General features: G+C 30.8%; 1 protein-coding gene across 1 annotated transcript in view; it reads right to left on the bottom strand.

The window, feature by feature from the left end:
- Positions 1 to 26,205, bottom strand: part of LOC113512497 (uncharacterized) — a 92,124-nt gene extending 65,919 nt beyond the window's left edge. The window contains exon 1 of the mRNA XM_052898742.1: positions 25,965 to 26,205. Within this exon, the coding sequence (XP_052754702.1) occupies positions 25,965 to 26,037 (73 nt within the window). The 5' untranslated portion in view covers positions 26,038 to 26,205. The remainder of the gene's footprint in view (positions 1 to 25,964) is intronic.
- Between the last annotated feature and the right edge of the window lie 1,101 nt (positions 26,206 to 27,306).

The raw sequence follows: 27,306 nt of genomic DNA, 5'->3' as shown, positions 1-27,306 counted from the left end.
GTTCAGATACCCTTTAGCATTCATATCGCTAAGTTATCAATTTAATATTATACAAGCAAATGTTATTTGCAACATGACTGACTGGCTAACTTTTGTAGGTAAATAGATATTTAATGAATCTTAATTTATTATATAAATACTAGCTGACTCGGCAAACGTTGTTTTACCATATACAATATTTTTAGAACTGTACATGAAAATTTATCCTACTACAATTATTATATTGGATTACCATCTTGCAACCCTATTGCAGGATATAAAAATCGCGATTAAAAAACAGGAATTGATCGTAAAACGGTGAAAATTTGAGGTTGTATGTATTTTTCAATGCTAAATCATATTAAAATAAAAATGGAAAAATTTGTCAAAAAAATAAAAAAAAATTTTTTGGGGAGAGTCCCTTATCATTGAGGGGTATGAAAAATAGATGTTGGCCGATTCTCAGACCTACCCAATATGCACACAAAATTTCATAAAAATCGGTAAAGCCGTTTCGGAGGAGTTTGGTAACAAACACCGTGACACGAGAATTTTATATATAAGATTATATTCGCTGATCTTTAAATTGTATTCATACCTGCAGAAGTCACCTACTGGCTCTTAAACTATAACAATCCGAATAATATTGACTAGTATCCTCCTAGGAAACGGTAAATTAGAATTAAGATTGGAATATTGCAAATTCTGACAAATCCTTATCCTATATGATATTATGATTTATCGAAAATGGCTATTTTTCAGTGACTTTCTGAAATACTTCTCAATTCTGGGTTTTCTCGATTATAGGTCTAAGTAGAAAGACTCACAAATTATTGTCGTTTTAAAATTTTTGATTCTCACAATTACGGGTTATTAATCCTCACTGATATTATAAATATTAAAGTGTGTTGGGTTATTTGTTCTTATTGCACTTTAACCAATCGCTATAAAATTTAATATACACGGAATGTATGGGATAGAGATGGCTATATGGGCTACTTGTTATTCCGATTAGTAAACATATCCCGGTCACGCGGACGAAGCTGTAAGTAAAAGCTAGTATATAATATATGATAGCCTTTTCCACCTGATGTTAACTGTTTTTTTTTTGCGTACCAATACTTACTCTATGGCTTATGGTAGGCAAAAGTATACAATTTTTTTCATATAGAGTAAACGAGCATTCGGCTCATCTTATGGTAAGTAACTATCGCCGCCTATAAAAACCCACAACACCAGAAGCATTGCAGGTGTGCTGCCGGCCATTTATTGTGTATTTATTTTCGTTTCGTTTATCTATATCAAACACTGTATATAATATTATATTTCAAAATTTCTTTCTTTATCCCTATAATTTTAAAGCTATTATTTAGAACATATTTTTTTACATTAAAGTCCAGTACTATTAAATACAAGTTAAATAATAATACGAGTAAGTAATTTATCAATTGTATTTCTTATTGCGAGGGTGACTTAAAAAGTGCAGATAAGATAAAAATAGGGTGGCAAAACTGCCTTAGGGTTAATCCCTACCCTCCTATCATAAGGGAGACACAGTAGGGGCGGACTTTCCTTATTCTTAACTGACATGGATTATTCCATAACTTTCTTCGAATCTATGTTTATAAGGAAAAAAAATAACATGTACTACAGATAATAATAAAATTTGAAAAGTTTGTTTAGTTTCAATTATTTATTTATTTGTTTCAACAACAACAAAATAATTAAATTCTCACACCCAAACTTAGGATCTTTATTAATATTATAAGCTGATTTTTAACCGCGATATTATCTGTATAACTGAAACACATTAAATGAACAAAAAATGGTTTATATCCTTCTCGGTCATAAATATTACATGTATACCAATTTTATGACGATTTACGGAATCGTTAAAGTACCAAGAAGTATAAATCAATAAGTTCACTTTCACATTTATAACATTAGTAAGGACGAAAAAAATGTATGACGCCTTAATAGCTACACAGATAAAGTCGCGTATAAAAAATGGTATCAAATAAATGAACCTAGCATAAAATACAACTACTAATCTTATCGATGAGCAACACCTTGACACCTTGAAATTATTTATTACTAGTCCACTGATTTAAATATTAAACTACTGCTTTTAAGGGTAGCGCACCCTGCAGTAAAATGTTTCTAAACCATCTGCGTTGTACATGAAACCCCATCATACACAATCACCTCCCACCTAATTGTAACATTTCACGTAGTAATTTAAAACAATGTTCCATAAAAGCGACATATAGATCAGGACAAAAATAAGGTAAATAAGGCGCTGAAGTAAAGTCCAGAAATTTTGTCATGATTGTATATTCAAATTTGTTTCTTTGTTATAAATAAATGATTTTCATTTACATGTAAAAATTAATCAATATTATTTAAAAAACTTACAAATAAAAATCTAAGAGTCTAAATGAAAACATTACAATTGTTACTTAACATATGGTTGACAACCCTAATCGCTCCGCTTGAAAAACATTATTTAATTTCAGCATGAACTTCATTGACCTGTACAATGGAATATTAAATAAGCTGGTATTTGGATAAAAAAATAAACGTTTCCGGATAAATTAGTAAGAGTCTATTCAGTCTTGAAAACCTTAAAGTAACTGCCAACTATATTGTATACTTTTTTTATAAATTATATTTGTGTGTGTGTGTATGTGTGTGTGTGTGTGTGTGTGTGTGTGTGTGTATGTGTGTGCGCGTGCGTGCGTGCGTGCGTGTGTGTGTGCGTGCGTGTGCGTGTGCGTGTGCATTTGCGTGTGCGAGTGCGTGTGCGTGTGCGTGTGCGTGTGCGTGTGCGTGTGCATGTGCGTGTGTGTGTGCGTGCGTGTGCGTGTGCGTATACGTGTGCATGTGCGTGTGTGTGTGTATGTGTGTATGTGTGTTCAACAATTCAACATTATAGAAATATAAATATTTAAAAGAAAATATTACTCCTGTTATTGCAGGCGTTCATAGGTTACGGCAAACTTCTTACCATCAGATAGGCCGTATACTCGTTTGCCACCTCAGTGGTAAAAAAAATATATTCAATCTTCAACTAAATTTGTAAGTAACAATAACAAAAATTATAATTAAGTAAATTCGAATTAAAAAGATTAAATGAATTTATTTGATTTAAATAAATAAAAAGAAAAAGTAAAATCACAAAATAGAATTTATGAAGATATCACATAACGTACATAAAAAATACAGTATAATTTATAACCTTTTCCTGTTTGAAGTCGTTTCAAAAATGTATAATGGTGTGTACATGTATAGATAAAAGAATATTTTTTTATGGTTTTCATCTATGCATTGTATTGTACTATAATGACACCAATTTAAATTATGGCCAGTATTTCATGTGTATGGACACGAAAATAATGGTAATATTGGGTGTTTATTTTTACACAAAAAATATAATAGCGTGACGAAAAATATAAGAAGCTTAAATGTTTTGTGTGCCCTATCATATTAGAAAATTATATAATAAAAGCCCCGGGCTAAGTAGAAAGTTATAATCAACTGGAAGTTATTTTAATTTAAGTTCGCCTAAGGGTGTTATCACGTGTGTCTATAGAAATTATAAAAAATATTTCAATATTGAATAATTAAATATAATATATAAATTAAAAAAGTATTTTTTTCTAACGCAAACCGACAAAAAATATCAAAGAAAACTAAACAAGGTTAATAATATAATTATAATATAATATAATATATAATAATATAATTATACGTCATGTTTATAGAAAATCCTTTATCTATGAATATTATTTTAATTATGATGTAGATAGTATAAGACCATATAAGAAATAACTAAGGAAAATAAAATGTACATTAAAAAAATAAGTACAGTATTTAAAAAAAATTTATATAATGTAATCCGTCATCATTTATTTTATAGTAATTTATTCTTTAAGCGCCTTCGTTAGATATGGCAGTGAAATTACAGGGTACAGAGAAATAACACCTTAGTCTTCAGGAATGGCAACGCATGGGGTGTATCATGGGCGAAACAGAAAAACATTATTTAATTTCAGCATGAACTTCATTGACCTGTACAATGGAATATTCATGATACTGGTCATGTCTATAGGCGACATTACCATTTTTTCTCAGGTGGACCGTCAGTTGAAAAAATATACATCTTCCGTCATCTTAAAACGGCAGTCATAATCCTTAAAAGATTATAATCAAAATTACAGATATGTGCAAAGATTCAGCAATATCGATTAACAGAATCTAGTTCTAATTCAGCTTCCAAGGTTTGACCTAAACAAACATTTATTTAGCTTTTAAAACACCAATAGTCACAGACTAAAGGACTGATAAATAACTAGCCAGAAAACTATTACGCTATGGAACTTAAATCCGAAACCTTTATTGATTTAATAATTTACTAGCCTCTGCTCGCGATTTGATACATATGGACTTTTATCACACTGTTAAAAAGAATAACCAATAAACTAATGCCAGGTGGCGTATTAAAATGATACACTACTAGTGTATACTAGTATATACTAGATTTTAAGTTTTCTTTCAAGATAAATGTAAAAAGTGTATCCAATTTTTTACAGTAGTCTTCGCGTGATGCTAACCATTCTAAAACATACAAAAATTCTTAAAAAAAATTGTTTTGACTTCTATTGCTTTATTGATCTACAATATGTACTCATCCTTACTGCCAATATGACTTAGAATATATTAATTTGATAAATCTCAGATTAAAAGTTTAACTTTGAACACTTAATGTATTTTTTATTATTATTATTTTCAGTAAATAAAATAGAATACCAATACAGAAACGAAAAAATTATAATACAAATAAAAAAAATACAACTCCGCATTAAAAACCAGTTATACGAAAAACAAATATAAACATTACTAAGCTCACGATTGTAATCTTTAATGAGATAGTCAGAAGCATATTGCCGCATGTTACTGCTGTGGTGAATGTAACATGAAACATGCCCACATATCTATATAAATAAAAATCAATTGCCGTGTTTATGTAAGTGCATCACTTCAGAACGACTGCACCTACAATATTTAATACTAATAGCTATTTTTTTTTGTTGTATTTCGAATTATGAGAATAATGATTGTTTGAATTAAAATGTATGACACGTTGTGGTTTCAATATCTTCATTAGTATACTCTTGTGATATGGGCTGGGCAGCTAGAAGAAAATAAAAATAAATTGAAATACATGCGAGCACAATAACTAACTAGACTGCATTTTACCATTTTACCATACCATATCAGCCGTTAACTATCCACTGCTTAAAATAGGTGTCTCCCATAAGGGGGAGTTTTGTCAGTAGTTGCCATGCTTAGTAGGAGGATTGGCAAAAGCAATTAGGCTTTGCTGGTAATTCAAGGGGGAGCTGCTGCCCATCGCTAGACTATTAAATACCCTTAATCGCCTCTTACTACACCCACTGGAAAGAAAGGGGTATCCCACTTTATGTCAGGACCATACGACGATTTACTATTTTATTGCTACCTAATTAGCCCTATCTGACTCAGTGTACAATGTAACAGTTAACATTAACCAAGGAGACCGTCACTTTGTTTACCATTTCGAATTGTATAAAAAATCTTTATACAAGACTGTATACGTACATATCAAGACAGTCTCAATGGTACGGGTCAACGGGGTCATTTCGCAAGACTTCAAGCCGGAGAAGGGAGTAAGACAGGGATGTATACTCTCTCCTATTCTCTTTAACATATATGGCGAATACATAATGAGAAAAGCCTTAGAAGATTGGGAGGGAGGCGTCTCTGTCGGGGGTGTAAAGATCAGTAACCTCCGATATGCTGATGACACCACACTTTTCGCGTCGTCAGAGACGGAACTCGCCGCATTATACAACAGAGTGGGATATGAGTGTAGAATGGTTGGACTTGATATCAACAAATCAAAGACAAAAGTCATGCTCGTCGATAGAACCAGCCAACTATCTAGGACTGGTGAACTCTCTGATCTGGAGTTTGTGAGTGAGTTCGTCTACCTGGGATCTCTCCTGACCAACGAAGGAGGAAGCGAGCGAGAAATTAGAAGAAGGACTCAAATAGCAAAGACCGTAATGAACAAATTAACTTGCATTTGGCAGAACAGAAAAATCTCAAATGCCACCAAAATAAGACTAGTCCGTACTTTGATTTTCCCGATATTTTTGTATGGAGTCGAGTCATGGACAATAAGAGCAAAGGAGCGAAAAAAGATTGATGCTCTCGAGATGTGGTGCTGGCGAAGGATGCTGAGAATTCCCTGGACAGCAAAGCGCACAAATATATCTATCCTGACGCGACTCCGCATAAAAGATAGGCTCTCGACAGTCTGCTATCGGAGGATTCTTGGATACTTCGGTCATATTGCTCGACGACAGTCCGACAATCTGGACAAACTAATGATTGTAGGCAAGATAGAGGGAAAAAGACCACGCGGACGATCGCCTAATCGATGGTCGGACCAGATAACCGCCGTTACGGGACTGTCGATTGCAGCTGCCCTGCGAGAAGCTGAAGACCGTGTAAAATGGAATAACATCATCAAGAGAGGCAACAGACACCTTTCAAGGACACGACCATCAGTAATGAAGAGGACGAAGAGAGAGAGAGTATACGTATTAGTTACCGTTTACACTAAATGTATTAGTTAACTCTATGTCATACTCATTTCATTATTCAAAAGTTATATCATTAATAACTATTTTCCGCGAATTTGCACGCGAGTATTTAGTATACAAAATATCCAATATGTTAAGTTAGGATATAACTTACCGATGTAGCAAACTTTAATCAAATATGTTCCACCGTTAAAATGTCATTAGGTAACATACATCCAAATATCTCTACAAATATTCACTTTTATAATATTAATAGGATTACCTTATACTTTTAATTAACTCAGTTAACATTTTTTCTTTTATTATATAAACGAAATAGGGTTCAAAGGGCTTTACTGTAAGATTTTAAATCTCCACTCAATTCATCTGACGATTGATTTATTACTTTATGCTTCTTGCAGCGATTTGTAAGAAATTAAATTATATTAACAATTAATATAACTTATATTTAATATTTATGAATAAAATTTTTAAATTAATTAATAATAACTATAACAGTAATTATAATATACTATTAATTACATTGCTTAAATAATATTAAAATAAAATATTATTAACAAATATTACTAAAAAGAAGATATTGATTAATAAATATAAGTATAAATTATTATTATTATAAGTATTTTAATCTGTAAAACTGGCAAATTTTAAGCGCTGTATTAAAAAAGGAAAATTTTTATTTTTTATTTGCAATGGGTAAGTGTAAAATGACTTAACTGATTTAAAAAATCTCACTCATAGATAGCTAATAAATTATGAGTTTCATCCGCGGCTTTATTTTTTAAATAAAATAGTGCCTATGTTAGGCACTATTTTATTTAAAAAATAAAGCCGCGGATGGGCGCTAATATTATAGCTAATAATAATATAACAGAATGGTAATATATCTGCCATCACTACTATTTGCATAATCAAGATTTACAGCATCTCCAATTTCGTCATTAACTCAACCTATCAACTGATACTGTATATAACATTATACTTAACTAGTTTCGAGTCATTTTACATCTACTGACTTCAATATTTCCTATGTCGTCAAGAATAAATATTTTCTGAGTAAACCCGCTCCATCCTAGACCTTATCAAACAGTTTGTTAGTAACTAGTTAGTAATTGAGTCTAACTGCCCCATTGTTAGCAATAAGGTTAATTTTTATGGAGTTCCCTGAAAACCATCGTGATTAATATTTTTTTTATTAATCACAATGGGCTCACAGCTGCTGCATGCTCATTTATCATCATAGCACAGGCGGGGATACTATTTTATTTTCACTCATTAAAAATATGTTAGTAACACTGTTAACATTTGCCTTTATGTAAGATAAAATCAAGTCTAGACATACGTTGTTTCGTTTATCAGTAAATTACTATACATGTACAAAGCAAGACAATATATCTTAACCTACACATTAACTATTGAAAATTCTAAATAATCTAACCAAATTTGGCTTCCCAGTAATCCTCACTAATATTGTAAATGTGAGTGAGTTTGTTTTTTTATTACCTCTTGGCACATTAACAGCTTATAAAATTTTGTATACACGTAGATAGAGAAGAACATGGATTACTTTCATCCCAGTCATCAACACATTCTGTACATATGCACAAAACCATGTATAATTTAGAATGAGATGAAAATGGAATAGCAATCCCGACTACGCTATCAATATATATTTGTAATTACTAGTTTGTTTATATATAAAACCATCTATAATACTAACTACATATACGTATTTGATTAACTGTGTGCTTATTTCGCAAAGTTCCAAATTCCAGTTCCATTTGCAACATGTGTATTCCGGCCAATGTTAATGGCTTTAAATTACGCGGAACATAGTCGAATACGTACCACAATTTTTCCGCCAATATTCAATTTAGTCCATTCTAGACAAGTCTGTGGACACAGGTGAGTCAGAACTGTTCCTTAAAGCAATCTATGGGACAGGCCTATGTTGATGATAGACAAGTGACAAACTAATTCATGCATAGTAACATTTTTGCTACCACGTGCATAAGACGAGACGTGACACCAAAATCCAACATTTTAGTCTTTTTTTATATATACTCCAAAAATAACGTGAATAAGTAAAAGTGATAAAAGAATGTACCGATAGACCGGTACATGCTTTTATCACTTATCTAAGGAAGCTAGTTCGAAATACGTGATCTACTGCCAAAGAATATATGCGTATACCTTCGGAATTTGACGTATTTTTTTGATTGAATGGACACGATCAAATGCATTTGAACGATCCCTTCTACTCCTACGCTCTACGACACGTAGAACTGGTTTGTAATATGTTCCGTGACTCTTCGTTCCGTCCTCTACTATAAAAATAAAAAATGTTACTTTCTTATTATTTCTTATAGTACATGCCATGATAAAAATAAATCCTTACTCTTATGTCACTCACTACAGTATTTATTTCAAATTGAAATTCATATAATCTTCAATAAAATAAACATGTTTACGAGCTCTTTTAAATCCTCATTTTTTATGAGTCTACTGCCGAAATCGGAATGTTGTTATTTGCTGAGAAAAACTAGAAGAAATTCAACAATTACTTTTAAATCTTTATTAAAATTATGTGTATTTGTTTAAATGTACTATATCTAAAATTACATGGATATTAAAAGCCAATGCATGAAATTAATCACATCATGCACATTTGTTATTCAAAGAAATTTGGATGGGACTTGGAGACACATCCTTTTCGTGTTTCTCACTTGCGCTGGTTTTGTCTACAATTACCACGAGCTATACGGATTGCCAACCATATTTATTATCATTCCCGGGAATAATGCTACCCATCTCTCGGCCATTTATGTTCCGTTTGTCATCTCTTATTACACCCACGGGTAGAAACTCGTGAATATCTTGAGAGGTGACTAGGGGGTGATAATTTTATGTCGAGGTCCATACTGCCGGCAAATATTTTCCATAATAAAAGTAACTTTCATACATACACATAATAGAAAACGTATGTCTTTTTAAAACTTTGAACTTTGATAAGTATCATTTAAAACCAAATTTCCTATGTATATACATAATAACCATTTTCCTTCATTGTTCCGTATTTCTAGACTAGATATAATAATGTGTCTCTAGAATAGAACTGACTCAGAAAATGTTATTTCATCTCGTACAAAACGTTATATCGACACCTACTGGGTCCATGTTTTTTCTTATAAATACAAATCTGTCTCTCAAATCGGAGTATAGATATATATTTACAAAATGTTACTTAAAACAATTGAGCAGCCGACGAGTATAGTGACATCGGATTTTTATATACTACAACATTCAATGAAAGCTCATTCTTGCTTACTCATGATTCATTTCAAGTAAGTCTTCTTTTTTGAGTTCTAGCGCTAACGGAGGTTTTTTTAATAGGTGATAACTCATGGTGTAATAATAACCCCGCCCGCGCTATCGGTATACGCTGCCAGGGCACCAGTGAGGGATGATAGGTGACGATGAATGACGTAGGTCAGTTAGTCCATCGTGACGAATTTTATTAGAATTAACCACGATAATTTCCAGGGGGAGCCGCGTGGAGGTCGACCTGATAGGTTGTATTGCTAGCAATGAGTCAATTAAACCTTATAACTAATAACCCCTTTCCCCCGCTATCGGAGGTTGGACAATATAAAGGCAATCTTAATTTTTAATGCAACCACTGTAGAGCGAAGTAGTGCTATAGTGGGAGTTGTTTAGCTATATATATGCTATATATATAGCTAAACAACTCCCACAGAGGGGCACACTCCACAGCCAGCACTCGTTTTACCAGTAACAAGTCATTAGTTTTCAATCGAATGGAACATAGTTGAATTGAGAAGTTTATCCGCTTAACACACAATTTTGTTGTAAAAATGAATAAAAACGTTTATTATTTTATGGCACAGCCTTTATTTGAACACGACCTTACATCATTGTTTGACTTGGGCGCCTGTACACATACGTGACTATTTCAAATTCAAATCTTTCGTTTACCATTTCGTATTACCTCTGCATAATATTATCACAGTATAAAGAAGAACCAGTTATCCAACGCTTCTGGCATGTCCTGAACAATTAACTGACAATTTATGACGCACTGTTCTAGAAATCCTCAGCTGAATTACTGAGACAGTATAAGTAACAGTACTATAGTACAGTATGGACACTCCCTTCCGCTCTTTTTAACTAACCTTACCCCCTATTAATAAGCTTTCGCCACCTGTTAGGCATCAATATTAATAACTAAATCGTTACAAAGTATGTATAAAATATATTCATTTAAAAATAGTATAACAAAAATTAGTAATGTGTAAACTAAAGGCCTTAGTTTACTTTAACCCACATTCTGAATCATGTGTCTCTAAAAACACCAGTAACTTTTCTGTTACAATATGATCCACGTATTTATGGATTCAAATGGAATAATACTTATTCCTATACCTTTTCGAACCACACATCTCATGATACATGTATGTTTTTCTCAAAGGTTATCTATTTGTGGATTAAAAAAGAATAAAAATTATTCCTACATAAACATCTAGATCCGGGAACATTTTTTCTGGATAAACTTTAACAACAACTTTTACATCTTTAAATCCTCATTAATCCGCAATATAAATTACAAGAATTGTCAACATTGTAATCGTTCTTAGCACATATAAAGTGTTAGAAGATCGATTGACTGATTATGAACCAAGGTAATTGAAATGCATACATACATTCACACCTGTCACGTCTGTCTCCCATTAAGGTACGCAGAAACAATGGAATGCCAAATACTTCGATTCAAGTCTCTTTCGCTTCCTCCACATTCATAAATTTTTCATACACACTTGCTAGGTATTGTTGCCATACATACTTTTAATGTGGCCTTTCTTTAACACGCCGCTTATTTGGACGACATATGTTCATCTAGGGCAGTCCCTACCGACATAACCATTCATTGCAAATGAAATGCACTTCCCTTTTTTAGATGAATATATAGATCTATAATGTATTTGGAATACTTAGATCCAGCACACAAATAACAACAGACATATATAGACCTACACAAAAAAGAGATAAAAGAATACATATACAAAAAGAAAAAAGGAAAATACATAATGGAAGTAACACAATTTTCCTTTCGTGAGTGTACCACAGCAACACAAAATGATAACAACTCAGTTTATTGCGTTGCCCTTAAAAGAGCAAAATACTGATACTACTCATTAATTAATAATTACTTATTTTGTCAATTAAAGTCGACTTTTCTTTTGTTGGGACAAAATCTATTATTCTTGGTTTGCTCTATTATGTTGAATTTTACCCTGAGTCAACTTTTACATCATTCTAGAGAAGAAAAAGAGTTATGTGACATTATATATTTACTTTGTCACTGATCGAATTACGATAATACTCGTAATATCATTACTCAAAATTACGTAGTACCTATCGCTTGCTTTCCCACCAAATCAGCTGCAGTTAGTGAAAAGCAGTAAATAATGCCCAGTACACACAGTTTCGTCTATGATCGATGGCGATTTAAGAACGATTTACATAATTAGAGGTTAATAATGCAATTTCTATTAGATGCTTTAATAAATTCGTAAAGACCAAAGACTATACATCTATAGTCATTTTCAATAAAATATAATTAAAATGTAACAAAGATTTGTTGACATTATTAAGAAACAGATTCCAAATTGTCCTTGTGATCTAGACATAGAAAAGGCCACCCTTTCCTATGCCGTGGGTATCGTAAGAAGCATCTGAAGGAACTTGATGGTCGAAGGATGGGCAGCATCAGCGTCTTCAACACTACCAAAGCCTAATTGCAGTTGCCAACCAGCCTGTCATGCGTGACAACTAATAGTAATATCCCATGGACAGTTAAAGCATATATAATAAATAAATGAATACAAACACTAAATAAAACTAGTAACACATCGAAATAATCAATTACTTAATCGATTTTGATTTTTACTATTTATAAATCAATACTTTATTGAAGATCAGCAGACTGTCTTATGTTTGGGTTAATTATTAAATTGTTTACATCTTAAGTTCTGCTAATATCTAACAGTTTATAACATCAATATAAAAATGGTTGTTTAGATTGCATCAAAATTTTATAATCGAGTAACCTGACATTTGTTTTACTGAAATCGGTCGGGCGATTAATATTTTTAAGATAGAACTCACTGTACTGCAATATTGGATTAACACATAAGATACGGGTGAAACCAACTGATTAAGAGTATATATATTAGTATATGTGTTATTATAAAAATATTATAATGTTCGTTCACGCTCCAAAACCGTTCAATCGATTTTAATGAGATTTTCAACAAACTACAAAAAAGGGGGTTCTCAATTCCTTTGTATTTGTTTATATCTGTTACCTTAAAATTTCCGTTTGTATTAAACCAATTTAGAAAATTATTTTTTTATCTGAAAAGATATACTTACAGATTAGGCCCTTAGAAATTTTATCAAAATCAGTTTACAAAACTGATTCCACAAAAAAAACCGACTTCAACTGTGGCAAAACTAGTTATTTTAATTTAAAAACTAAACTTCTGTACCGTTTTTGATAAAATCTCTGAAAGAGCAATCTGTAAGTATATGCTTTAAAATAAAAAAAAAAACATAAAAAAATACAATCGAATTGAGGACCTCCTTTTTGAATTCCGTTGAAAATACTCACACATAGTACCGTTAACGGGTAAGTACTGGACCGTTTTGTGTAATTTTTGCTACATTTGCCGGCTCGTAACATTTACCCGCATCTGGTTACACACATTCATCATTTAACATGGGAATTTTCGTGCTCAATTTGATTAGTTCGTTCCTTGGTAATCGTTTCGAATACCCTTTTTATATTTACTGAATCGTACGTTTGTTTGTGACTTCCAAATTGTTGGGGTTCAAAAAAATGCAGGAAAAGAATAATTTTGTTTTTAAGCATCCGTCTTAATTGCCAATTTCGAATCGATTTGATTAGTTACGATTACAGTCTACTACATCTAAAAACTAAATCGAACTAGATTTAGTTATACTAGTATTGATTCTATATAAACATAAAACAAACAAAAAATAAATCGGCATTTTTCTTTGTGAACCAAAACCCGAATTAATTCTATATATCAAGAATAAAATTTATTTATAACATATGTATATGCGGTAAAAATTTTAAAATGTTTAAATTTGTATGATATTCCCTATATTATAGCGGCTGTTATTATGCCGTTTTTATGCAAAACGAATGATAAAAAAAAATAATTAGATTCCATGTTCTCTTCTTATAATATTCGGTGTGTAAATTATTAAAATTTTTGTATTAATTAATGGAGTAGTCTTTACTAAAATATGTTGCTCTGTTATTTAATCATTCATTCATCTATTCTACATAAATAAAACAGAAAATGTATTATAGTTTGTATTAGTTATCATTAAAAACTCGTGAACTGGAAAGTATTTTACTGATAAACCCCTTTCGAGCAACGGTGTTATAAAATTAATAGATATTATTCTATACTTCCTTTAGATATTTTATAAGAGAAGGAATTAGGTAAAACCCTAGAGATTACTTTTTTTTATCAGCTTCTCTTAACATAAATAACTTAAAAAAGTTTAAATGACTTCATGTATTTTTTTCTTCTTTTTTACGTAGACTTTCTCATATCCACTTGGTATAAATGAGAGTTGTGTGCTTGTTGCGGGAGAATAATAATACTACGATGTTTGTAATGTAGTATATTAATCAACTGCGTATTACTGATATTGTAAATGCAGGTATATTTGTTTGTTACCACTTGGTGCATTAACGGCACAAACCGTCATAAAATTTGCTCTTCTGATTTAAAGCGATAACCGTTCCCTATAGACATTAACAGCATCATGGGCTTCGTTAAATAAATAGAAATGCCCATCGTCGAACGTTTTCTTTTTTTTTTTCTAAAAACATAACTGTAGTGTAAATAAGTTACAGTACTAATGTTAATATTATAATTTTAAATAGGTACAATAGTATATATTTTTAATATATTTTTAAAATAATAATCTTAGTTACTATTGTAATAAAATTGCAAATAAACAATGTGCGGTTGTAGAATATACTAAAAAATATTTCATTTCAATAAATCTCTTAATAAGAAAAAAGAAGCCAAAACACGTAGTTTTAGAATATTTGTCTGTCTGTCACTATGTTTATTTCGGCATAACGCAAATTACTACACCAATTTGGATGCGATTTTCTGTATTCATAAGAGTCTTACTATAAATCTGGTATGTTGTATTTTTATATTCATATACATACTTCCAAAATCCATATGCACGAATTTGCGGGCGAAATCTAGTAATTAATAACTAAATATTATTTATAACTTATAAAGTTAACGCTATTATTAGATTTGTCTTAAAATTATAATCCTTATGAGAGTCTAAAATCTACTCTAGATCAAATATTATTGTAGTACACGTATTTTAGTATACATGTCTAAATGTATTTATAAAAACTATTTATTATAAAATTATCTTTACTTATAATATAAATGTAGACCGGAATAAATTCACTGTTAAAAGCTAGTTGGTTATAGTATTTTGTTTTAGAGACGAATGTGACCAAAAATGGAATAGAACTAGCTGAGATAAAATGCATGAATTAGTTGCACCGACAAGAGAAAACTCTTAAATGAAAAGAGTGACCAAAAATAAGAAGAGGTAAACGATCGAAGAGTATTTCTAGACCGTAGTATTCTTGACGATACATAATCGCATTTATATCTGGAAGTTTTACCCATTTCATTATCTTAAAATAAATTTACAATTATTGATAAATATGTAATTTAATTTCTTATCAATCACATAATAATCCTTGAAATACGACTATCAAATTGTCAAGAATCTTATCATAAATATTGAATAAGATACTTATTTAATAAACTTACACAACGTAATTACGCAAAAATTGCACATTTTCACGTAATTACGTTTTAAACTTTATCTCTTTAAATCCATTATTATAGAACCATCAATACAAAATCAATTTTATATAAGAATCAGTAGAAAAAATTTGCAATTGTAATTTTTACAACTTCAATTCCATAAAAGTTCAGGTCTGACATATGCATACATTTACAAAACACGCATACTAGTAACAATTTTCTTGTCTCGTTTCTCTAATTACTTTGTCAGTCTGTCAGTACGCGAGTACGTTTATGTGGTAGATAGTTTTGTTACTCGATCAGTATGAAATATATTCGCATTTATATCCGTCTATCCGAGTTCAGTGATTTGTAACCTTAATCTTCCAATTCGTTGGTAAACAATTTGGGGGGCAGGATGTCCCCCTGTTTCGTTCCTCTACAGGGGTTGGTTTAAATTGGTTTTGTCTTATAGTTTCGAGTTTGGACAGTTATTGTTATGGCCTTGAACAGTTATACTAGCGACACAATATTTGAAATTGAAACAATTTAGAATGTTGCTTCACAAAAAAAAAAATACTTCGGCCACCCTGAAATTAATATAAGACCAGTATAGCAACGAACCCTGTCGTTTACACAACCAACATATTTACGTGAAGTAAATAAATGTTCGCCTATGTTTTGCCTATTCGCCTATTGATTAAACTCAGATTAGATCACTCCGTGTATGTAGTGCTTTGGCTTTTCGTTTATTGAGACCAAGGGATTATAAAACACAGAAGAACGTGCAACTTTAAGAAGTGCTATGAAATTGTACAAACATTATTTTACTGATTTAAATATATTTACTTCTTTTTTTAAAAAGAAAGTAATGAAACTGCTGGCATAAAGTACTAATAGATTCTTTGTACTATTTTATCTATTTATACAACCGTGCTTTTGTTTTTTATAATTGGTAATTAGAGGATAATTTATTTTCGTTCTTTTTTTATGAGAGATTATCCTCTAATTCAAAATGAAATGAATTATAGGATGGTAGAGGATAGATGGAATTAATGGTATTGATTGTACAAATATTTATGTCATCATCATCATATCAGCCTTTAACTGTCCACTGCTGAATATAAGCCTCACTTTTGGGGGGTTTTTCCAGTAATTGCCATGTTTGGGAGGCGGATTGGCAATCAAGCTCTAGAGATATTTTAAGAGAGACGCTGCTATCCATCCCTCGCCCTCCCTTAGTCGCCTCCTACTATGACACCCACGGGAAAAGAATGCGTAGCCTATTCTATAATATACTGTACAACTGTTTATTATTCCAAATAAAGTAAAAAACAAAACTGTTAACTAAGAAGTCACAAACCAACAAGCTCGCTTTCACCTTTGAAATATTGGTAAGGATTAGATACATCAAAATTTCAAAAATATTTTGTCGTACTTAATAAAATGACGATAACGATTTCCTACTCAACAAGCCTAAGTGATTCTAAGAACCAATTCGATTTCCAAAGGACTGACGTTTTATCAAATATCTAAATGTATTCCAAAAAAATATCCAACGATGAATAAAAATGTAAACTTCAAATAAATGTTAATACTATTGATATTATAGCAAGACAACATTTGACTGCTAATTTACTTACTGATTTCTTTTTTTTTCGTTTTAATTATAAAAGGACCTGGAAGTATGAGCATTTTTTATTAATTTTGTTCAAACTAAAGTTATAAGAGAAACACGAATTGCATTACGTGAAAAAAGTTACTGGTCACTTGTTTGAAGAAAAATGACATCAGTAAGTTAAACTACACGTAGATAATAGAATAGGGATACTTTAAAAAGTACGCTGAAAATATAATACCCGTGACTACACCAATGCCAAAATAATGAAATTTGAAAAAAAATTCATATCATAAAATCCGAATATTTTAGACAAGATAAAAGTAAATAAAAGTCTGTATATACATACATATTTTATTTATATATAGTTTATTAAGGTCGTGGAAAATTCATCCAAAATTTATACATAACAAAAGACCCTTGTTTCAGATATGTCTAGAAAAATACGAGTTCATAATAACCATATAGATAGTTTCTTAGGTAGTAGTGGAGAAACACAATCACTGTTCTAAAAATACTTTTAGTAGTTACCTACATAGTAATATTGATAGCAGCCAGTAAACACGGTGACATAGTAACTAATAGAACCTACTTTACAAAATATTAAAAAAAGAAACAGAAAATTAAAAAAACTAAGAGATTATTCATGTTACTATTTAATAGTCTTAATAATATTAAACGTATAAGAATATCAAATTGAATAGAATAATTTGAATGTTTGATACTCGTATTCAGATAAATAATAGATGTTATGAACACATAACACTAAGAAGTTACAGTTAGCATTATAAGTTTAAAGTTAAGTAAAAAGCGTGATAAAATTAAGCGGAAAATGATATTGAAATTGAATAAAAATTGGTAGAGTCTGTTTTAATAAAACTTAATGAGAAACAAACGAATAATTAACATGGCTGTAGACAGTTTACTGATGTCCAATATTAGTACAAATAAAGAATCGAATAATTATTAAATGTTTCAAACTATGACTAATTTCATTTTAGCAGTAACATGTTTTTGCGAGAGCGTAATCAAAATTTGATTATCTTTTTATTAAGTCCCATTGAAACCAGTTATACATAACACATAGTTATTTTTTACCTAAACTAGTCTTGAAAAAGTTATGAGTTATGGCAATAATTAATGGTAAATCATATAAAAGTAAGTAGTTCTTGCAACTCCACTTAAGGGCGGCATTAGATTATACTACTCAGATTAAGTGCTCATGAAAATAATTTAATTTTTTTCTGCTAAGACATAAAATCAGTAGTATTACGCTTTAAATATATATTAGCTAATATTAAAGGTATTTAACTTTTTATTCCATAATAAAATGACTAGATTTCCACCACCTTGATTACCATTACAAGCTGCATAAAATAAACAAAAAAAATCATATAACAAATAACAACACTGAAAGTAAATTAGCCGTTGGTTGGGAATTGGCTGTTATATAGCCCGATATACGCACAAAATGAGATTATCTATTGAAAACCAACCATAGTGATTGTATTATTTATGCTCCTTTTGTATGTTTACTAGTATATCGTATTGTCCCGGCATAGAATTGGCCACCCCTTCCTTCCCCGTGGATGTCATAAGAGGCGAGTAAGAGAGGGCGAGGGATGAGCAGCAGCGACATCTTAAAACATCTCCAAAGCATGGTCATAAATCTGCCCGCCAAGTATGACAAAAACTAGCAAAACCCAAGAAGGATGTTTAAATTCTACAATGGACAATATGGGAAATAAATTAATTCAAAATGAAATACATGCAATATAGCAATCTGTAACATTATTCCATGTAACCATTTATTTGAAAGGTTTAACAATTATAATATTACTTTATTTTCATTTGAGTAATGTCTTTAATAAACATTGTCATTAGGAAATTGCGTGATGAAGACTGTCATGGAACAGAGGAAGCCTTTGCACAAAAGACGGCTGTATGGGTACCTCAGTCCCACTGTGTACCAGGGCCACGGGCTTAACAGTATATTTATTATATACTTATGATCACACAACAGTATAAGTATATAACATAACATATAGTATTTGGTTATACGTTAGTGCTATTCTTGCCCTTATTGCATTTCGCTTGAGATAAATTTGCTACTTTGAAATAAAACGTTGTTATACTCTTATAGAACATTGGCACATTTCCAATATAACGAGGTACTATGGCACAATGTTACAAACGGTCGTTGACCCATTAGAATAAACCCAGAATCCTTAAGAAAACTTATGTTATTACACATGAAATATACAAAATATGAACTTTAGACCGTGTAACCCATTAACAAACGTAACACCCAAAGTGTCATCAAACGTCTCGTTTGTAATTACGTTTGTCCCGTACACACTCTTAGGTTTGCCATATTCAGACGAATTTGCCGTCAAATTGCGTCCTGGTAAACATTAGTAAATACATCATAAACACGTCCTTTATAATACAGTTGTTGATTCGCTTTCCTATAAAATTATGCGGAACTGTTATTCACTGTTTTATATATATTTTACATCAGTTGTCTAGTAAGTATCTACAAACTGTGCTTAGTTTAGTCTTAAAATCGCTTAGGCATACCAAAACTATTTATTTACTATTAATTTACATAGAAACATTGATGTAAAATAATATATTTAATGTTATAATCAGTCTTTTTTATTATTACAAATATTTAAAATAAATTTATATCCACAAATTATACTTTAACAGATTAGGTACGCTTTGTCCCTTATTTCCATGTACGGTACGAATTCTTAAAAAAATTTAAATATTTAAACCTTTATAATACCCCTTTCCTTTCTTACCCCTTCAGTACTTTATTTTTTTCCTTTCTTATTTATTTTCGTTACTTATTCCTGACTAGATGTATCTCGTAACTTCGCCTGCATGAATCCTTATTAATATTACAAATGTGAAAGTAAATTTATTTGTTACATTGTAGCACCTTAACGGTTGAACCAATTACTATTAAGTTTGGTATACACGTACTAAATGGGATTGAGGATATAAGCTAATTTTTCTCCCGGTTAGTAAACGTATTCCCGTCACGTGAACTAAGTCGCGAGTAAAAGCTAATCAGTGTATAAAGTAGGCTAGGTCTTAAGATAGAATATATCCTACCCACTATTTCATTCCAATTCATTCAGTCATTTAAGCGCGATTAAGTTACAAATATACAAATATTGAAACATATAATATTAGTAAAATTAAGTCGCAGTATTAGGTGCATATTAGGCATAGAATAAGCCACACCTTTCTTTCCCTGGAAATCGTAAGAGGCGACTAAGAGTGAGTGAGGATTGGGCAGGAGCGTCCCTCTTAAAACATCTCCAAAGCCTGACTACAATTGCTAATCTGCCTACCAAACGTGGCAATTATTGGCAAAATCCCCCAAGAGGGAGACTTATATTCAGCAGTGGACAGTTAAACTGTAAAAGTCTGATATGGTGTTTAAGTAAATGATAATGTAATTGTTTATGTTTATAAAAAGTTTAAAGGAAACAATAAAGAGGATCTATCTATCTATCTAGTACATACTACATAAATAGGTATATATAAATCTTAAATCTCTATTTACTTTCATTTATAAGCGAAATATCCATAACAAACAGACAAGACATAATTGTCACAATAGTAGCTTTTCTACGATACTTTAAAAATATATTTTAAGCAAATAATAGCTGAAAAGAATAGCTTTCCTTAACTTTCGAGAACTAACATTAAAGGTAAAATAATCAATCAGAATGGTAAGTTGACTAAAATATGACTATTACTTTTGAAATTTAGAAATCTAAATAACTCGTTTACATAGAAAATCCTACATAATAACAACAACTCGTAGCCATAACAAAAAAAAAAATTAAATAATCACACAACATTATTAAACTATAAATTAACAAATAATCGAATTGGCGGATTTCGTATTTTTAAAAGGATATAGACTCCACTCAATAGTTTAAAAAATAAAGCAAAATGAAAAATGTTACAAAATTAGCCTATTACTGCAAACAGATCTCCTTTTTGGATTACATATTTTCGAGACAACAGTTTCGTTTAAACACAAGAGTTTCGTTTATGTATTCCAAAACTATTTTTTAATTATTTTTATGCCTTGTAGTTTTAAAATTATGATAAAAAATGAAAAAAGGTCATCATTTACTTTATCTACGATGTTTCAAAAGCAAAATATCTGAAATAATTGCAGTTTTTAAACATTACGAATATATTACAAGAAAAATAGAACGATATTTCTAACTTGCAATATGAATTTTGAGAATTTGCTAAAATTTTGCTGATAATATTTTGAGAAATTCTCGACAAATTTTAATAAATGATAAGTTCATTTATTAAAATTATATTTCAGTTACGCGGTCCTGTTTTTAAACACCTTTATGGCCCAACATAAGGAAATCCGAATTGCAATAAAGATAATTATTGCACGTCTACTTCGTATAAGAAACACATTAAACATATTTCTACATAAAGCCATTTTATGTCATATCTGCATACTTAAATATTTTTTGTCTAAAGAAAACAGATACAGATTTATTTGTATACGGAATCCATAACGTATAGATTCAATTCGCACTTGACTTGGTTTTTATTGAACTACAGAAATATATGTATTAAAAAGTAACGATGTATTTGCAGGTGGGCAGCAAGAAATATTTATAATAAAAACCACATATAGAATTGATCAGAGTGCACCTATGCAGTAGACTGCAACAAACGGGTCACGCCGCAGTTACCATTCAAAAACGTAATACACTTCACGTAAAGTATTCATACAGTTGAATCATGCACCAACAGGTTTAAAATAGCGATTTTATTTAAAATATACGTAGGTATAGTTACAATGTAAACTGAAACTATGTATTTCACATATTATTTATAACTAGCATATTGCTTTAATCGATAGAAATTCAAAAACTACTCAGCGAATTTTAAAATTTCTTTCAGCCATAGAAAGCTATATTATCGGAGAGTAACATAGACTATATATATGATTTTCGAAAATTTTATCTAGTTGTGCGATGCTGAGCTGAATCATTAGTCTACTATTAAATAAAATGTATGTTTCGAATTCATAATTCCGTCTCATTAATAATTCTCTTTTTTCTTGATAAAAATAATATTATACTTACCAACTTATTTTCAACTTACATTTCTTTTATCATTCAATAACAACGAATTTTAGGAAATTATTTCAATTTCTTGTAATTAGATATTTGATAATTTACTAATTACAAATTGTTATAGAATTATCATTAACTATAAAAATCACATTTCAATGACCATTATGTGACTGAATCTTTTTTTAATTCTATATTTCTTGTTTTGTTGCATCAATGTGCACAGTATAATTGTTAAAATGTATGGTTACAATATAATATATGATTTCATCTATTATGAAAGTCGATAGTTATTATGTAAATTGCGGTACCCCTAGGGGGTACCATATGTGTTATGTACTTACCTTTTATATTATAATTACTAATTTGTACCATGTGGCATGCAAATTAATTAAATGTAATCGGTTAAAAAGTGAGTAGTCAAAGCTTGTTAAGCTAATGTTGTGAATCCACTTTATTTTCCTTTAACGTTTTTCACTTTCTTCATATTTCATCAATATTAATCTGTCAATAAAAATTTCATCAAACTTTATCACAAATTTCAGTATATACATCGGTATTGTTCGATTTAACATCGCTTATTTTTCTATGTGAATTTATGTACGATACCTAAAAAATCGTTCCTTTCGCGTGATCGATTTTTCAACTTAGATAAATGTAATGCGATCACCATGATTGTAAGTAACATACAAATAAAATTTAAAATACCTATATTAATGAATACTACCCTAAGGTTAACTAGGGGAAAAAATTTTTAGCAATAAGTTCGCCTTGTACTTATATCTTGTACGGATATTAAAGAATAAATAAATAACGGAACAACCTAAGTCCTAATACTGGAACATGACAGAATACATCTAGATCATCGTGCCTCATAACAAAGTCACGTTACAATGTATTTAAAGGTACTGCGAGTTTAAGAAAAGGAACTACCCTTAGGAGTCGAGAACCGGAACCTATAGTGCCATTATATCGTATGAATGACTGAATTTGCATGCTTTAAGTAAGACATGTGCACTAATCAACATAATTATAACATTATTGTATACCATGTTTTATGCAAATAAAGATTTATTATTATGTTATTATTATTACTCGTTCCCCATAGTGAAATATGGTTGATTCTTGTTTATTTACAAACAAGACCAAACGACTATATAACAAAAAATGAAATGGCAGCGCAGGGAGCAGCTAAACTATAGAGGTAATTCCGGTAGCATTTAATAAACTTCCATGTAGCCTTCTTAAACTAAACGAGAGTGACATCAGACAACTGATGCGCGTTCTATAGATTGTATATAAAACCTTCCTATTTACACAGATAGGATCGGACAGGAAGTTATCCGAATTCGTAGGCGTCATTTACGTTTATATGCGTTTGTTAAATTACACATTTATAACGCTACGGCGCTTTAACCGCTTGCCATCAAGCTTGCTTTATAACACATGAGCAGTACCATGGACATAACAGAGTATACTGTTTCGCCCATGATACCCCCCATGCGTTGCCATTCCTGAGGACTCGGGTGTTATTCCTCTGTACCCTGTAAATTCACGCCATATCCCATCCTTCAAACCGAAACACAGCCATGCAAACACAACTGCTTCACGGTTGAAACACGAATGAGACAGAGGTACCCAAGCAATCGACTTTTGTACAAAGTCTCCCTCTGGTTACGTGCTGCAATATTACCTACTTCTAGGCCAAGAAATCTTTTCATCGTATTATTTTTATTACGCCATCAAATTTATTTATTAGAATGTGGTTTTCACATTTCAGTAATACTTCTATTAACAATTAATAAAATACCAAAGATACTTAAATTTCCCTATTTTTGAGCAGTCAGGTAAAAGGACATAATGTTTCATTAACGTTCATTTATTTATATTTAATATTTGATTATTTAACATTTTTACACAACAAATTACTTATTCGTTTCGTTCTAATCAGTAAATCTCATTAAATCCTATTATAACACGCAACGGCGATGAAACACAAGTAATTAAATAACGTGACTATAAGAAATAATAGTTAAAATATGATTTAATATTGTAAACTTACTAAATATATTGTAAGTTTACAATATAAAATTTCAGTTGATGTTGGTATTTAATAACACTCTTATTAACATCTACTTGTTCAGTACATTAAATATAAAAAGTAATTTATTATTTAATGTACATATATTATTAGAAGAACAAAAATATGAATATGCTCTCTTCCACAAATTGTTGTTAATAAATATCTGACCAATTTATTTCTCTACTTTTTTTTAATAGCAACAAGTAAAAATATTATTTTTAAAACTTACATTCATTTTATAATTATATCATAAAATGAAAATAATTAAAATTGCGTTAATTGTAAAAGAGTATATATGTATAAAGGGAATCTTATGAATTTACTCTGTACGTCATTGTATGAGGCGAAATGATGTAACGCAAAGTATGTACGCATCCTGGCTTCCGAATGAAGTCATTTGTTGGAAATGAAAAACCTAGTAAGTTCATAAAATTTTCGTTACATATATATAATTGTATATATATGCAACGAGTAAAAACCTTTATTACAAGACTAGCCTGAGAACAAGTCAGTTGGTATGATCACAATCACACCTACTGACTAGTTCCCAAACCAGAGTGTACTTGTATTATCTACTATGATATGGGCACTCCATTTATTAATTTATATTCAAGAGCTGCGCTCTTGTCGATGAAGCTCTTGCCACTTACTATGATTTTCAGCAATTCTCTTGATACGACACTAACTTTTTCCTTGATCTGCCTGATGTAACTAAGTCTCGGTATCCCCCTTCCAGTCCTTCCCTTTTTTATAATGTTCATAAATTCGGCGTGTCGCATCAAGTATCCCAATTATTTCCCTTCTGACCTCAATCGTTTTTATAATTTGTCTCTTTTCCTTAACTCTAAGTTATAGCTACTTTTGAAAAAATTAAAATAATTACAATATATAATAAATTAAAATCATCTAGGTAGACAGAAAAACGAATTCTTTAATTCAAAAATAAATTAGAAAATTTAATTTAATTCATGAATGAGACCTTCGTCTACAGGAAGTATGTGGTACTTATTCAGTTCAATGACTTAAATCGAAGAGATTTTAAGAGCTTATCAGCCTTTTAACATTTAAAACAAATTTATTTTTATAGCTATATACGCGTAATTACAAATACACTGTCATAAACACATCGCTTTAGATTAACTATATTTAGCTAAATTCTTTTTTTTTTATATTGATGTGTCCATTAATGTCAAAATAAGGTTTGTATGAAAGAAAATGCTCGAATAATTTTATGGAAAAGTAAAAACTTTGAATTAAAATATTTTATACAAAACTTGAGTGAATGAAAAAAACTGTGTTCTCATTTTCTTCACTATTATACTAGTGCAAATCCAAAATGAATAGCTGATAGAATAAATTTCTAAATATAAAAAAATTTTAAGTAATTACAAAGAAATAAGTTTTAAAAAACACCATTTAAAATTTAAACAACTTTATATAAAAGAAGAAGCCTATGAACAACAGCATTATATTTTTTATTAAAATTCCATAAAAGCATTATTAATTTATTATATTAAGCTAAATATTAATTTATAAAAACATAAATATATTAAAGTACAGTCAGTACTTCAGAAATAAATTCATACGTACCTCGAAACATTAAAATTACTAATGATATCCAAATTCCAACTTTTAAACTGATCATATTTATTTTAACTTTCATACAATCTCTTTTATAACTTTTCAATAATAATATCACAACACTGTTTTTTAATCACTATAGATTAATTTATCCATAATAACAACACGGCGTAGATAGTCGTAGCGCGTAGCCGCAGACAAGCGTAGCACGTGCTCCCTGCTCACCGAATCGTAGCGACTGCTTGAATACTTGAAGTTCACACAATCCCCTCCCCGTCCGAACTAAATTATTCATTTACTTGTTCTTTTCAAAATAACTCCACTAAGTCCGTGGTTGAACCGGTGGAATTCGTTTGTTTTTGTAGCATACCTTCTGACTTGACTTTAATAAAAGTTATTACATTACTGTACGAGACTTTTGTAAGTAGATTTAATAAAACAAAGATTATATTAGTCATTAAATTTGTCAACATAAATCCATAAATTCTCTCGACTGATAAATTTTCCACACGTTTCTTTATCCCATATATTTGACAGAGAACAAACACGATTTGTGAACGGCGATTTTTCACCGCGCGTGGCTTTTTCAGCACGGTTCTACAATAAAATATTATGGAAATTGTATGAGGCATTCGCATTCGTGGAAAATATGCGAATTAGATCCACGAGGTTTTTTCCCACGAATTTTAATTAACTTAGTGTAAACCATAGAACTTAAAGAGATAGCTGCAGGCTTCGGGGTAAGTGATAAAACTCTATTAATCCACTTAAAGCAAATCGCGAAAGTAAAAAAATACTTGAACGATGGGTACCTCATGAATTGAGTGAATCGATCTTGCCGACTGCTGTGTTACTTTGCTCAACTGACACAATAATGAAGGGATTTTAAATCGAATCATTACTTGTGATGAAAAGTGGATACTGTACGATAATTGGAAGTACTCGTCACAGTGGCTAAACCCTGGAGACCCAGCCAAATCCTGCCCTAAACAAAAAATGACTCAGAAAAAGTTACTTGTGAGTATTTGGTGAACTAGCGCCAGTGTCGTTCACTACAGTTTTCTAAAATCTGTCCAAACAATTACAGCAGATATCTTTTGTGAACAACTGCAAACCATGAAGGAAGAACTAGTTGCTAAACAACCGAGATTTGTCAATCTCTTTAGGCCACTCAGCAGTGGCCTAAAGCAGCCCTGAAGCAGCTTCACGACAACGCAAGACCACATACTGCACAACCAACAACCACTAAGTTAGATGAGCAACAATTGGAATGTCTGCGATATCCACCGTACATCTCGGACCTTGCTCCAACAGATTACCATTTTTACCAGAATTTAGACAACTTCTTACA

This window comes from Galleria mellonella, unplaced genomic scaffold, assembly GCF_026898425.1.
Source record: "Galleria mellonella isolate WM207_F2 unplaced genomic scaffold, CSIRO_AGI_GalMel_v1 utg537, whole genome shotgun sequence".
Lineage (NCBI taxonomy): Eukaryota > Metazoa > Arthropoda > Insecta > Lepidoptera > Pyralidae > Galleria > Galleria mellonella.
The sequence above is the reverse complement of the archived record's forward strand: the minus strand, read 5'-3'. Positions and strand labels throughout refer to the sequence as shown.